We start from the raw sequence: 16,361 nt of genomic DNA, 5'->3' as shown, positions 1-16,361 counted from the left end.
ACAGGTATTTGAATAATTTCAACATTCTTTGTACAAAAACATGAACAAATGTTAGAAAAAAAGAAATCAAAGATTTGGAAGAGAGAACAAGGATGATGTAAACTATTAGGAACATGAACATGAGGAATGCAAATGCATTAATCTTGGACCAGGGGTTCTCAAAATGGGGTCTGGGGACCCCCAGGGGTCCTCGATGGGGGTAACAGGGGGTCCCCAGTACGTTAATAGCATAAAAATCTGTTTAACCCTATATACATCGGCTTTAGCCGAACTGCAAGCTCACAACGTGTCGCATTGTGATGTGGCGTGTTGTGAGCTTAATCGTATGTCTGCTATTTTCAGAAGAATCGTTTGAAAAAAAAATTTTTGAAACATTTTTACAACGCAAATCTTGTAATGGGGGTCCCCTGGCACAAATACATATTAATTTGGGGGTCCTTGACATGACAAAGTGTGAGAACCACTGCTATAGAGGACATATAGGCTAGTATGACAGACGCAGGCCTCTTTGCAGACTGGATGTGGTTATCATGCAGAAGACACCTCCTCCTCGTGTGGTTCTGAAAAAGATTGTGCGAGTCATGTCAGTATGCGAGTCATGTCAGTATGGAGAAGTAGCTACACGTTATCAAACTTCCTTAATCTTGGCTACTTCCTGTCTTAGAAATGTGGTCTTCATAATGCGCACGTCCGTTTTAGTTCCCAGCGGTAGGATAGAAAGGGCAGAGGGTTAGGTCAGGTTAAATGCAATTTGTTTTGTCTGAAATATTTTGTTTATTTATTTATCTGTGATGTATTTATGACTTTTATGTATTGTTTTGTCAAAGCTTTGACTTGAATTGTTCACACATGTTTTAAAACAGCTGATCTACAAGCTCACACAATATACGGTGCAACACCTTCGGCTCAAGTGGTTAATATGACACCCATTGCACAAGTCCTGTGCATTTGTATTGCATCCACCACTGTGATCATTCTCTCTTGCACAGGAAAACCACATTAGCGCACAGCAACAAGCTTTTGTTTTGTTAGTTCACTATTATTTTCTCCCTCCACAGACTGAAAAAGAGAGCAAAACTTTTGTCCAAACAGTTCCCCCTGGGAAATTTAACTCAGAGTTCTACAAATGAAACCAGGCCACTGGGCACCGATAGCTGAGTGGTTACGATGCGTACCACTTAGGCCCTAATACTTGACAATGAGTCCTGGCCGGGTTCAATTCCTGGGCCCGGTGGACTTTTGCTGCCTGTCACTGTCACACCACGACTCTCTCTCCCCGTTTCCTGTCTCTCTACACACTGTCTGTGGACTATCAATGATGAAGGCAAGAAAAGCCCCCAAAAAAGAACTTACCAAAACAAATGTAACCAGTAAGCGTCCATTTCCTTCCTTTGTTTCAGAGTTACAAATGTAATAAATTAACAGTGAGTGTTTTTCACTATACACCAGTGTTTCTCAAAGTGGGGTAGGAGGACCCCCAGGGGTCCTTGAGGGGGTTCCAGGGGGTCCCCAGAAAACTTAGTTGATAGAGTATCAAAATCAGTTTAACCACTTTAACACTACATCTTCTATTTGAAAATAGCAGATGTACGATGCCATGTGACACGTTAGTGGGTTTGTATACCTGCCACTTCCCCAAGAACCTTGAAATAAATGTGGAAACTTGCAACATTTGTATGGGGGTCAAACCTTGTATGGGGGGTCAGATTGGGGGTCTGTGTTCACATACATGTTAATTTGGGGGTCTTTGACATGAAAAAGTTTGAGAACCACTGGTTTACACCACACGTACACAGTAGTGACTTTGTGGCATGTGCTCATTGCAGAGCAGTATCATAACATACCTGTCCATAACCGGTAGACAGGCAGCTGGAGTGCTGGGTGTGTGATCTCCACACACACTCTCAGCCGCTCTCTCTCATCCGCCCTCAGGCCCTTCTTCAAGTTCACTCCGTTAATGTGCAGTGCACCTGGCTGTTGGTCCACGTCGTCCTCCTCGTCGCTCTCATCTTCCTCCTCCGACTTCATCACGTCCTCCTTGTCAATGTTGTTGTTCTCGCCTTCCACCTTCTCGTCAATGTATGCGATTCCTTCTATGTCAAGGTCTGTGACTGCAGCTTGTGTCTCTGCAGAGAAAACACAAATTCAGGAGAAAAACTAACATTTAGTAAATAAGAGTAAATATACATACAGTAGATTCACATATTGCCTAGTTTACACAAGGTCATTAAAATGTGGGAATTTAATTTCATGCGGTAACTACACATCATCATCATTGTACATTTGCATTTCCAAGAGGTCAGAATGCACAGGTCAACGCCGTGACCCCTGGGAATTATTATTTAGTTTTCGCTCCATCCATCCATGCTTGGCCAATAAAGCGGTCAAATACGCGAACTCATCATACGTACTCGGTGCATGTCCGTTCCTCCGTCTCTCTGGCTGCTTAGCCGCGTGCCTCGGCCGCTGGCTGCTCCTCTCCAGGGCACACACGCTCTTCAGTTCCCGCTGTCCGTCATCTGCGATGTCCTCCGTCTCGGCGGACGCCAGAGGTGTGAGCGTGGCCCCACCGGCTGACCAGATTAACGTGGCCCTGGGGTGGCCTCCCTTCAGGAGGAGGGAGAACACGCCGACCCCAAAGCTGCTCCAGCACACAGAAATGGATGACGGGATGGAGGGAGGCGCTGGAAGGGAAAAGAGCTATTTTAGTTACACTGTTATTTTTGTTCCATTCTATATAATGCTTTTAGGATATGTCCTTTTGCACACTGACAGGTGCGTCGGAGTATGAATACTGAATATGGAAGAGAAAGTGAAGACAGTGTGCAGGATTCCCTCTCCCTTCTCCCTTTCTCTTCCATTCAGCATTCTATATAATGCAACATACAGTATGCACAGATTTGTCTTGATTTATTATATTATATTTCCGGTTTAGTTTAGTACAAGAATTGCAATGCCTTGAACCCATTTAAACTGTGCATTTATATATATATATTTAAAACTAATAATAATAATCATAATAATAACAAAAATAGCAGAAATAGCATGTGATGCGACATGCTGTGAGCTTGTAGATTGGCTGTTTTCACTATTTTCAAAATCTTTTGAAGAAATAAAAAATATATATTATATAGGCCAACACAGGAACATGGGCTCCTTAAGATTATGCTGCCACAACACAACTGACACACGAACATTTTGCTCTTGCTTCAGCAGAATGGTCACGGTGTGTACAGTATATTCTCAAAGTGCTTGTGAACATACATACCAACATCATCGCTCCTCCAGCATCTCTCTATAGGCTCGTCTAGTGAACAGTGCTCCACTCTGCACATGATCCCTCCTCCTCGAACCCGTTTGTCCTCCTTCGTTAGCCCTGTTTTGAGAGTGGCTGTGGCCCGGTACAGCATGGGAGACGTCTGTACGGGGCCCCAGACGTCTCCTCCCTCTATGACGTCATCCTCTTGGTCATCCTGCTCTCCTGCCCTCAGCTTCAGCCAGGTGACCGAGATGTCGGGAGGGTAGAACCCTGTGATGTCACAGCCCAACGTCAACGGTTGATCTGGGGAGTAGGTGCAGCTCACAATCTCCGACACACATGGTCTCTTCATGAAACCTGGCAGGAATAGGGCAGAGAATTAACATTAAAGGTCCTGTAAGTTATATTTTTGGGGTTATAACATATTTTTGTTAAAAGGATCCCTGGCTAGGCCAAATATGCCCCAATACGTTATAATTGTCCTCTATAACTAAAATGTAAAATTAGAAAAACACCTTTTTTATTTATTTTAGAAATAGTTCATCTTTCACTCAATAGGGGCAATGCCCGTCGCAAGTGGATGATGTCATTTGCCCATGTGTGGTCTAGCCCTATGGAATTTATGGAATGCAAATTGAAATACGTATTTTTTTGCACATGCATTCCATAAATTCCATAGGCCTAGACCACACATGGACAAATGACATCATCAACTTGTGACGGGCATTGCCCCTCTTCAGTAAAAGATGTTTCTACTGTTTCTAAAATATAATATTGTGTTTTACATTTCTATTTTAGTTATAGAGGGCAATTATTATGTATTAAGGCATATTTGGCTAATTACCCAGGGATCCTCTTAAACAGTTAAAGCTCTACATTCTGAATCATTGCTGTACCGTGTTTATTCAGTAACAGGGGTCTTCCCGTCTCTCCAGCTCTTTAATAAACAGAAAATAAAATGTTGCCTGCTCATTCTTTAGTTTAATTACTTCCAATTTCACTTGTTTATCCTGTATCCTGTATGAGTTCTCTCTCCTGATTGGGTGAAATCGGTGTTCCGACCAGAACATTTATTTTGTTTACAAAAAGAGCTGGAGAGATGGGAAGATTCCTGTTACCGAGAAAACACACTATAGCGATGATTACTATACCAACAATATCACTTGCAGCACCTTTAAGTATCATTTTCCTTTCTTTCTTTCTTTCCAGACTCACCTCTAGTCTCTCGGGTGACGGGCTGTTTCAGGGCGATGTGGTGCACACTGACCCACACCTTGGTGCCCCCGGCCTCCAGCTCGCTGCGGGGCAGCTTGCACTGGCTGGAGGCCGAGAAGAAGCCCTGGGCATCGGGCCGAGGGGACGTCAGGGCCTGGGACGCCACGGGGCTCAGCTCGCCCCCTTGGCAGAACCAGCGGAATGTGATGATATCCGGGTGGAAATGGGAGGCCTGGACTGTCATGGTGATAACATCTGGATGAGACAAATTAGAAGGGAACAGCTTTAAGTCTGGTTTTGCGGGAAGATCACGGCTAGCATTAAATGACTGAGAAACCCAGTGCACAGAACCAACAGTAAGGCAAACACTTTTTACTGACTCAACACCAGTGGTGGAAAGTAACTAATTACATTTACTCAAGTACTATACTTTACTAGAGTATTTCCAATTTTCAGTACTTTTACTTCTACTCCACTATACATCTCATAGGCAAATATTGAACTTTTACTCCACTACAATTATTTGAAAACTTTAGTTACTTGTTACTTTGCAGATATAAATTATATTCTAAAACATACATTAACCACTTTAGACCTATCTTATACATAGGCTATTTTCAAACATTTTAGTACTTTTACTTTTGGCACTTTAAGTGCATTTGAATTCCGGGCTTTTACTTGTAACAGAGTATTTCTACAATGCAGTATTGATACTTTTACTTAAGCAAGAAATGTGAGCTACTTTTTCCACCACTGCTCATGACCAAAACTTTTATACTACTTTACTTGAGTCATCCACTGCCTCTGCCAGTTGAATTTCGGAGACCTCTGGGGCAGCTGAAAGAGGACATTCAGAGACATTAGGATTTGACAGTGGTAGACACGTAGTTTCTTCAGCCATTAGAGAACACCAGACGGTATCTTTCCCTTACCTAGTACGGAAAACTTCTCCGACACCTTCTCCACCACCACCTTGTCCTTGCCCACATAAGACACCTGGCACTTGAACACCGCCCCCTTGTGGACTGAGATCTGAGGGATGAAGGTTAGTGAGGAGAGCAGCTGCTGTGTGCTGCCGGTCCCCGATGAGTGCAGGGGCCCCTGGGTGTGCAGCTTGTAGTATCCCATCTCTCCTTTGGAGGGCAGCAGAGGACCCTTCTCTGACACTGGGGACGTGAGAGTGAGACCGTAGGGCAGATGGATGGTGGTTAGGGGGTTATAGAGGCAGTTAAAGTTAGTTTTGGCCTTTAAGGGTCCTTGATGTGTTAAGGTATCATTTGTTAGCGGCATTAAAAAAGTGTAAAAGGGAGAACAAAAAAACAAACGAACAATGAGGTTGGAAAAAGCAGGCAGTGCAGGGCAATATCATGTCATTATTCACTTGTCACTACCCAGATTATAATATTATATAGATCCGTGGTTCTCAAACATTTTCGTGCCAAGGACCCCCAAATTGATATGTATTTGGCCACGGACCCCCACCTGAAGATATGTTGTGCCAGGGACCCCCAGAAACAAAGATTTGAGTTCAAAATGTTTGCCTTAAAAACTCATATTACGGCACCGAGTGCCACGCTATGAGCTTGTATATCTGCTATTTTTGAATAGCCAAAGTATAAAATATGGATAAAGTGGTTAAAATGATTGTGATGCTTTATTAACTAATTTAGCTGGGGACCCCCTGGTACCCCCCCCCCAGGACCCCTGACCCCACTTTGAGAACCAATGATATAGATAATAGTAATAATAAAGCTTTATTTATATAGCACCTTTCGAAACAAAGTTACAAAGTGCTTCACAGAGATAAAATACACCATACAGTAAGAGCACAAAGATTGAATCACTCAATCACTCAACCGTCAGCCAAACCATGAATATCTCTACAGAGGCCCGCCCTCCTACCTGTGAGAGAGGTGTCAGTGATCGCGGTGTCATTGAGGAACCATTTGGTCTGTACTCGGTCCACCCTCCTGCCTTCGATGCTTACTGTCACCCTGCCCTTGTGACCTACTATGACCCGCGGAGGCAGGATGATCCCTGACACGGCCAGAGACTTCTGCTTTTCTGAGTCCCAGGAATGGAATTAGATGGAGAGAGAGAGTGAAGAACAGAGATATAGTCAATGAGAGGGGGAAGAAAGCAGTGGTGGAAGAAGTACTCAGATATTTTACTTAAGTAAAAGTAGCAATACCACAATATACGTCGTTACAAGTAAAAGGCCTGTGTAAAAGGCCTGTGATCAAAATAGCAGATCTACAATCTCACAACGCGTCGCATTGTGAGCTTGTAGATCGGCTATTTTCAAATAGCCTATGTATAAAATAGGGCTAAAGTGGTTAATGTATGTTTTATAATATAATAATTTACATCTGCAAAGTAACTAGTAAAGTTTTCATAATATTGTAGTGGAGTAAGTACAATATTTGCCTCTGAGATGCAGTGGAGTAGAAGTAAAGGTATTGAAAATTGGAAATACTCCTGTATAGTAAAAATACCTCAAAATTGTACTTGAGTACAGTACTTGAAATGTACTTAGTTACTTTACACCACTGGAAGAAAGGGAGGGGAAAGGAGGGGAGTGGGGCAGGGGGTATATTGCAAATATTGTGCAATATTTGCAGAGGTTTCTCAAGCCCAGCAGTTGCCTTGCAAGGAGTGTGGTATATGTTACTTTGCAGCGCACAGGACCCAGGCTCACAATGCCTTGTACGCTGTTGAATTCCATTGTCCCAGATTTAAAAGTTTGGAGTTTTAGAGTACACATTTTCGAGTAAATATTTTTGAAACAGTTTAAAGGCATAGCATGTAACCTTGCCCCGTGTTTACATGACAAAACAATATTTAAAAAAATGTTTACCCATCATTTCCCTCCATACCAGCAGTTTTCAGCCACTGTAGTAGTGTGGTGGTGTTTACATGCAGAAACACATTGTTCTCTTGCTGTATTTTGGTGTTTTCACTGTTTGTTTTGGTAGACAGGGATGTTTTTGGGCAACCAAAATATGGTATGGTATAGAGGGAAATGATTGGTAAAAATGTATTTATTGTTTTGTTATGTATATAATAACGACTCGGACTCCCTAAGTCTTTGCATTGAATCTGTGATGCTGCTACATACTTAGACAGTTATTCAGATTTCAGAACGCCAAAATTTGATCACAGCCGATCATTATGGTTTAAAGTTACAGAATACAGTATTATACGACACATAGGAGATGCAGTGCATTGCTGTATTGCTTGTGGTGTGATTTACCATCTCTTCTCCTCCACGAAAACCCAAAGCAGAGCAGGAACACCAGAACCAGAGAAATACACATCAGAGCCACAGACGCTTTGGCCGACTTGTTCAGAACCGGATCCTTTTCTGGGAAGACATAGAGAAGGGAGATGTCACTGTATGTCCCTTAACCACTGAAACCTATACTTTATTGACTGGGGTCCCCCCCGGTTCTATTTGGTCCCCTCCTTTTTTCCCCTCTACACCAAATCTCTTCATCTAAAATTGCCGATCTACAAATTCCCATCGCGCCGCTTTGTGACGCTTTGCTATTTTCACAGAATAAGTCCAGAACAGTGAAGCTATAGGGTTCATGTGATTAAAGCTGTAATCCAGAATTATTTTAATGAATAAACGTTGTATTTAGTTTTTTTCAATCAATTTGTATGATAGAATATGTTAATACAATATAACTAGCACATCTGCAGTGGTTGGAGTTGGTCCCAAGTTAGAAATTTAGACCCTGGTGTCAGGTGGGACACTCACTGGTTGACAAGTGGTACTGCCTGAAGCTAAATATCTCCCCTGGCCAAAAGAGGGCATTCTGCCTTAGCTCAACAGTAGAAATTTAGATTTTTGTGGGAGACCAGGCTTCAAATCCTAGGCAGGACAAAATTACGGACAACAGTATATCCTTAGTGGTACAAAATGTATAATCTAACACTGAGCATTTTACTGAGTGGTTCTGTTCTACTTTATAATATTCAAACAATTTAAATAAAATAAATTGTGCTTCACAAAAACACAACAGTGAGCTGGTCTATACTAGCAGTCGAATCAATGAAATTAAAGTGTTATACCTGGGGGATCCAGTTCTTCCAGGGAGGCCGAGACTTGGGCTGGGTTTATGACCCCAGGCTGGTTGACTACACACTCCACATTCCCAGCCTGCTCCCTCTGCTCCGGGCTCAGGTTATAGTAGCGCCTGGTACTGTACGTTCCATCGGGGCTCTGCTCGCTGACTGGGGGCTCGGGCAGAACCGAGCCATTGTGAAGCCAGGTCACAGACACCTGCTCAGGGTAGAACCGCTCCACGTCACAGAACAGCGTCAAGGGGGCGTCGCGGGATGTCGGCGGCACAACAGACAGCCTGACCGTAGGAAGGTCTGACAAGAGAGAGGAGGACATGCATTAATGCATTAACGTAAAGGGAAAGGGGAGTATTTTCTAGTCCCTGGGGGAAGGGGGAAATTACTTTTACTGCTTCACCCAGCAGATGTCTGCTCAGTGCTCAGATGGCTCAGATGAGTGCAGAGGCAGGAGCTGTTAGGGGCTCTTGCTCAGGGACACTTTGACACTTGGACAAGCCAGGGTTGAACCGGCAACCTTCCGATTCCCAGATGGCCTCTCTACCCACTCAGCTATGGCCACCTAAGACTGAATTAATATCAGTAGTGTCTGATATTAATTGATGGATTAATAACTGTGTAGCATTGTGCAAACACATCATTACAGAGGTGACTACTCCTGTACTAAATCAGCCTCACAAAAAAGCATAAGTGTGGGGATTTCAATAGATACATTTGTGGTCATCGTACAGTAATCAGATGGACCACAAGCGACTAAATTATAGTCAAACGATGACGAAAACTGAAATATTGCAAAAGTAGAACATTTCTTAGCTTTGGATCCCTTTTAGATAATGCTGTATATACTGAACACAAAAACAAAGGTCCAGATTCCTATCACTCACAGGTGATGTTGAGCTGGAATGGTAGGACATGATTGACCCCAACGTGAGTGACCTGACAGCCGAAGGTCACATTCTGGTCCTCCTGAGAAGGGTAGAACGTCAGGTTGCCCACCGCCCAGTAATACCCATCCAGACCCTGTTCAGCTTCAACCTCGTGGAGGGGTTTAATCTCGCTCCCATCTCTGGTCCAGGAGAAGTAAATGGGAGGAGGGTAGAAACCCTCTGCACGACACTCCAGCTGGCTCTCTCTCTCCAGCACCACCCACTGGGACGGAATCGAAAGAGTGGGGGGAGCTAAATGAGGATAAGGAATGGACAAACATACAGATAAACAATCAAGTCAATATTTTGGCACAGAATTACAATACTACTTGTACGTCAGTCAAGATCTACATTTTAAGGATTGTCTGGGGAGCTTTAAACTTTCAAACAAACACCTTTGCTGATCCAGAGGAACATTCTATTATCATAGCAGCACTGAAAGTGATTAGATCAGAGTAGACCAAGAAGCATTGTTGATGTAACGCTTCTTCAAACTATCATTGTTGATTACAGTAGCCTACAGTTAGGTCTATAACTGGAAAGCAGAAAACTTAAAGCAATGCAAATATTTACCTTGAATACTCAATGTGACATTCACAGTGTCCTGCTGAGTGGAATTGTAGGTGACTGTGCACTCAAACAGCCCCTGCGAGGCGAGGCTAGCGTTAAGGACCACCAGCCCGAACGTTCCATTGTGAAACTGACTGGTGTCCCAGCTGAATCCGACGTCTATGTGCTGCGTTGCGTTTCCGAATGAGGCGATTTCAGAGCCATTGGTTACCCAGCTGACCTGAAGCAGGGGTTCTTGTGCTTCATGAGGCAAGGTCGCAGAGCAGGGAAGGAGTGCATCCATGTAAGGGCTGGCCGTCACCTCAGTTGGAGAAGCTGTGAGCAGCAGGGAAAAAAACAGCTTTAAGCCACGTGTCGCTTGCTGCGAATAACTGAATTCAATGAGGGACAATGTCGCACAACAAAGTATAAATTAGGCCTTTGATGGACATGAATGAAAGGGTCTTTGGAGAGAGTCTGTTACTGAGGCCTGTTGTCCAATGTCCACACTGCCAGAAAGGAGACTGTACTACTTTACATTGAGATTGTATGAACGGTTTAGAATTATCTTAGAATATAAGGATGTTGACTGGGTCTGAACTATATACTAGATATAGCTGGTTACACTGGGCCTTGCCTTAACATGCATCTTACTGTACGTAAAGAGATAGCTACTGGAATGCGTCTAACCACATATAAATCTAAGCGTAAACACACCAAAGAGGCATTGTATATGTCTTGAAATCAGATTGCTGCGTCAAACCATATCTCAGCTATCTGATTAAGACACGTTCTAGTGTAAACAGGGTGTCTCGGTACAGTATGTGGTCAGCAGGAGTTTTCTTTTTCTTTTAGATAGTAAACGATATGCCATTAGAACAATAAATGTTACATCAGCCAGAGGGATCAAAAGAAATGCTCCAGTAAGTCATAAAAAACACATTGTCCAATAAAATTCTAACAATTCCCATTCCAAATGACCTGAACAATAATCAACTACTGTATACCTTATGCTGAAAAACAGACAAAATGCAGAATTTGAAGTGTTATGGAATCTAGTAGAAATTGAGCTCATGAAAATGATTTTCCATCGCAAATTCCTTACATTTCATAATTGAACACGACTCAAGATTGTCAATACACCTTGTAGATTTTTTGCCATAGTGTAAACAAAAGGTCTTTTTGTCTAGTTATGTCCACAGAGATGGGCAGTGGAAAACTATTCCCCTGAAGTGTTTACTTTCAGCACTTCTTAAGAGTGACAGAAAGACACATATTGACACGACGTCTCACCAGTGTTGAAATACTCATGGCCATTAAGTGTCTAAGTGTGTTTACTCACTCTAAGTGTGTATTGTTCATTACAATTGAATCAACGATAGCAAACAGAACCAATCAAGAAACTGTTATGCCACACTTTTCTTTAGATTCATTTTCACATTAAGATTTATTCAGGTCATGTCAACCCAGAGCAAATGCCTAATCAGTTTCTGATGTTAAATCATTTAGACTCATTTTTAAATGATGAATTAAAAACAAAAAGGTGAAGACCTGGTCGTAAGTGTGGAATGAGATATTCATACAGATGACAAAGCTACTGACTTACAGTATTTGAATCATCAACATTCTATGAAAGTTTACAATGCTGACACTACACAGTTTTGTCGGGGCCAAACAGTAACTCATACGTCATTATCTTCACTATATATAGCACTAAGCTTGTATCTGCTAGTATTGCGTTGTATACATTAAACTCCAAACAGAAGCATTGCTGTATTTGATTTACAGTTTCAAGTTGACTTGAAATTACACAACAATCATGGGAACCTTTCAAGACACAAATATGACCTAACCTGACTCAGACATGTCTGATCAACATAGGCACGATAAGATCCACTTCCTACATTTTCATTCCATTGATTTGTACTGTGATTGTCACAAAACATATATTCTGCAACACTCCAAGTCGGAGTCCACCTGAGATAGCCGGATGTGTGCACAATGCACTGATTTCAAACGGTCAGCTCAACTAACTGCGAAAGCAGGGTAATAGCAAAAGAAAACAAAGCTTTTTGTCATATCTGCAAGGCCGGTGGCACAATACTCACCATGCTTTATGAGTGACAGCAGGTAGACATGAAGGAGGACTTTAAACCGCATGGCCAGGCTTGTATTGAGACTGAAGTTCTTATCACAAGTTCCTCACACACTCTTATATAGAGCTATGAGGGGACAGTGGGCGGGCTTGTCTTGCCATTGGGGGAATAAGAAATATTGTCCTTAGGCCCCACAGGACTGAAAGGAGGCCCTTGATATGTGTATGTCCGACTAAATAAATGAGCCCTAGATGACCAATAGAGTGAGAAGCAGAGTAAGAAAGAGGGAGTGAAAAGTCCAAAGACACGCGATTGGCGACAGTGGTCACTTAAAATTCAGATGGGCCTTTGGCCAAGGTTTGGGGGCTACTTTACATTGGTGCTGTGTTGCCATGAACAAACAGTGTGGGTGATCCCGCTGTGGGCAAACCTTGGCTGTCCCTTTTTTCTATTGGGAGGCAAGTTACTGTAGCGGTGCATTTTAGAATGAGAGAAGAGAGAGAAGAGAGAGAACAGTTCACACCTTGTTGTTTTTCTCCACTCTGTGCTTGTGTGTAGTACGCTGCTATGCTCAGTCCCCTGATTGTGGTTAAATATTATCCAGATGTACCATTTGAAGTTTGGACAATAAAATGTTTATTGCCTCCCCCTTTCAAAATATTCATTAACTTTATTAGCAACTCTTAATTGTCCATGGAACACTTGAGTCACTAAATGTGGGTTAATCCTTGTTTGGAGAACATATGAGATAACGTGTTTCTCAAGTGCATTGGAAATGTATTCCTGTCACACATTACTTTCTGTGGCTCCCTCTCTATCACACTCTGCTTGAAGTTGAAACAAAAGCGAGGCTTGGGGATTAAAAGGGTGGATAAACATGCTCTATTTCCCTGCATTCGTTTGTCTTTTGGTGGTTTGTGTTTGAGGTTCACACATGACCCTCTTTGCTTCGACCTCTTGTTTTCCCTTCTTTCTTTCTCTGACACCGTTGTGCCTTTCATCTGGGCATAAGATGGAGCACACTCCAGGAGACTCAGACAAGAGGACTGAAGGGAAACAAGTGTTTGAAGGAGGGCAAGCCAAAGGAGGGAAAGTTAACATGCTGTTCGTTTTTTTGTTTACAGTGTACCATAATGGGATGTGGGGTATATTGAAAGTACCATTTAGACCTGAGGCCGATTCTAATAACTTATAGGGGTTCCCGCCCTAAATGGGTTAACATGTTTGAAAAATATATTATATGCCATATATTCTCAGTACAACCAAATGCCAATATACAAAATAGCTAGCTTGCTGCCTCATTTCTGGACTTGGCCTGAGGAAATTTTGAATATTAAAGGCAGATGAAATAACTCCCGCACACTAACGTTTCAATCCGGAAGCTTTCATCAGGTTATCGTGACAACATAGAGATAGAACAGTGGTTCTCTTTGGTTTTGTGTGTTGTTGTTGTTGTTCTTTTACTTGCATCTTGTTTCTTTTAAGTCTTGTAAGACTCTTGTCCTTTGTGTTTTAATTTGGGGGGGAAAAACGAACTAAGTGTTCATGTAACTCTTTCTTAATTGGGCTATATATGAGGCAATGCAATGTTATATGTTGTTGATATGTACGCTATAAATGCTTCTGTCAAAATCCAATAAACAAAATGTTAAAACAAAGAAAAAAGAACAGTGGTTCTCAAAGTGGGTCTTGGGAGGGGATTCCATGGGGTCACCACCAGCAGAATTATTGTAAGGGGTCCAAATGGACCCTTACAGGTCTGTAACGCTGAGTGTACAAATGTATTTGTACACTCTGGAGTTATGGGGGTCCTAATGCATACCAAACTGGGGGTCCTTGAAATTAAAACTTTGAGCACACAGAGCATGCTTTAAATCACCCAGCAGTGATTATGATAATGAAATGAGATGGAAAGAAACATACATGAGGTGCAGAAAAAGGGGTGAAAAGCAACACCATTTATTTATTTTAAATTGAGCCTAATTGATCCTTTGGCAAACCATAATTTAGCCTTTATTGTAATTTATCATCATCTTTAGAGTTTAGAAAATGCTAAAGGATGACCGAAAACAGGGATACCGACTAATACAATCAAAAGCTGATCCTGTTTGTGGACAGAACTAAATGAAAGCCTGAGTGATTTATCATTCAGCGTTAAATGCCATGTAATTTCTTTTTTATTGACTTATTGGTGTTTTTATTGACAAAAATGCAACCGCAAATCACGTCTTATAGAGTGCACAGCCACAAATACAAAATACAAATGTTTAACTGTATTGTCGTACAAACGCCATTTTCCCCCCAATTAATTGTTCTCCAATGGGCTGAGGCTGTGGGCTGAGGCCGGTACGACCTCAGCCCACGACTTCTATTGGGGCAACCACACTTTGAAATTGTGTAGGTAGGTTTAATGTGTTCTTTGGTGTCTATTTACTGCAATTCCAATACACAGCAGATAACACAAAAAAAAACAGGGGCAGAGAGGCAGAAAGGGCTACAGATAATGATAAAAGAAAGAAAAACACTACCAAACCTGGAGGTTGGAATGTTCTCTTATCAATGTATCTACAACAACCCGTTTTCAGCTGAAAAAAAGAAAAGCTGCAATTAAACGCGTTGTGAAGTTTTTTTTTGGTCATTTCTTTACTCAAATAATTTCTCAAAGTGTTCAGAGCAAATAAAAGTGGTGAAAAAAGACAATCTAAACAACATTCTGCCCCAGATCAAGGAAGCAGACTAGACAGATTATAGTTGGTGTACTGTGGTGAAAAGGTATCCAGAAATACCTGTATGTTTGCATGCCAACAATGATTCCAGTCAAGGTTACCAAAGTTCGGGTGGTTAATTTCAATGGAACATTTCCTGATACATTCCACAAAACAGGCTGAAGAGTTTCTTTATTATTCATTAAGTCAACTAAAAGCAACAAATAATGGAATACCAACTCACTTTACTTTGTAACAGTTTTGATATGACAACCTTTTCATGACAAGGAGTGTAAAACCCTACTCACTTTCAAAACTGCCCTAAAGAAACACCTTCCAGGAGGCTGCAATTCCAAACTGGCCCCTGTCAAAGTCTTAACCTAGCCCCCCCCCCCCAAACTTTTTTTTGTACATATTTCTTATGTTTCATACCAGTAACCTGTAAGCTGATCGTATGACGTTCTGTATAGTAGTGTATATCTGTCTGTCTCTTATATGTCATCATGAGTTGTGTGCGTGGGAACTCATTTTAAACAAGCTTAGTGCTTTTATGAGTTATCCAGTTAGCAGACCTTGTATTGTGAATTGTACTTCCATGTACTGTTTCTGATGTTTTACTAAATAAAGTACATCAATCAATGACAACATTTTCTGAAACACCCAATTAACCACTTTCAACCCTATGTCCCTATTGGCATGTAAATAGGCAAAACTTATATCACAAATGTTCCAAAATAGCAACAATAGCAGATATACAAGCTCATAACACATTGCATTGCGAAATGTGTTGAGCTTGTAGATCTAGAAGTATTTTAGGGCTTAAAGAACCATTTCACCCATCTTCATATAATTGGTCCTCACTTATATTATTATTATATACATAACATTATAATATAGCACCATTTTGTTCTACTCTGTCTGTGTCTCCGCCGGTCATTTCAAACAATTTCTTTTTTTTTTTTTTTTTTTTAGAACAATGGCTATTGTAGCATGCTAACTTTCCAGGTAAAGACTGCAGTTTCTATTACCTTGGATTCCCCCATGTCACTGGTAGGCGGGTTACTGAACTGTCCACACAGCCCTGACACAGACTGAGTAGGGAAAACAATTGTACCATTATCATAATGAACATTAGTGAGGACCAATTGTATGCGGAGAGGTTGAAAATAGGTGAAGTGGCCCAGGTTAACCTATTTGTTTATTTAGTTAAAAGGTTTCTGTGTCGCGTGCTGGTGAGGTGAGAAGAGACATGTGAACATAAACATCTCAAACAGACTAAAACAGGTGACAAAAGACAAAAGTCAACAATGACTGACAGGGGAATGCACATGAGGGGTGAATGTGACATTCTGGGCTCATAAATCATAACCATAAGCTGTGCTAGTGTGTAAAACAAGTTTGTACGAAAACAAGTTTTATGGTTGTGGGTGTGACACCTGCTGATTGACAGCCATGTACAGTCATGTACTGTACAGTAGCCTACTATTAATAGATGGGACATTATCTATTCTTTGTCTTCCTCAAG

At 41.7% G+C, this 16,361-nt stretch overlaps 1 protein-coding gene across 1 annotated transcript; it reads right to left on the bottom strand.

Annotated features, from left to right (window-relative positions):
• Positions 1–12,195, bottom strand: LOC308105001 (uncharacterized protein; the record flags this gene model as incomplete). Its single annotated transcript, XM_080455636.1, has 13 exons — positions 1–560; positions 1,845–2,126; positions 2,412–2,684; positions 3,269–3,616; positions 4,475–4,729; positions 5,261–5,311; positions 5,407–5,640; positions 6,377–6,538; positions 7,728–7,838; positions 8,552–8,857; positions 9,445–9,738; positions 10,060–10,371; positions 12,144–12,195. 13 exons carry the CDS (start codon positions 12,193–12,195, stop codon positions 529–531), a joined length of 2,712 nt encoding a protein of 903 aa, XP_080311762.1. The 3' UTR covers positions 1–528.
• Between the last annotated feature and the right edge of the window lie 4,166 nt (positions 12,196–16,361).

The sequence above is a fragment of the Gymnoscopelus braueri genome (genome assembly GCF_963280865.1).
Source record: "Gymnoscopelus braueri genome assembly, chromosome: 17".
NCBI lineage: Eukaryota > Metazoa > Chordata > Actinopteri > Myctophiformes > Myctophidae > Gymnoscopelus > Gymnoscopelus braueri.
Note: the sequence above shows the minus strand (reverse complement) of the source record. Positions and strands in the feature narration are given on the sequence as shown.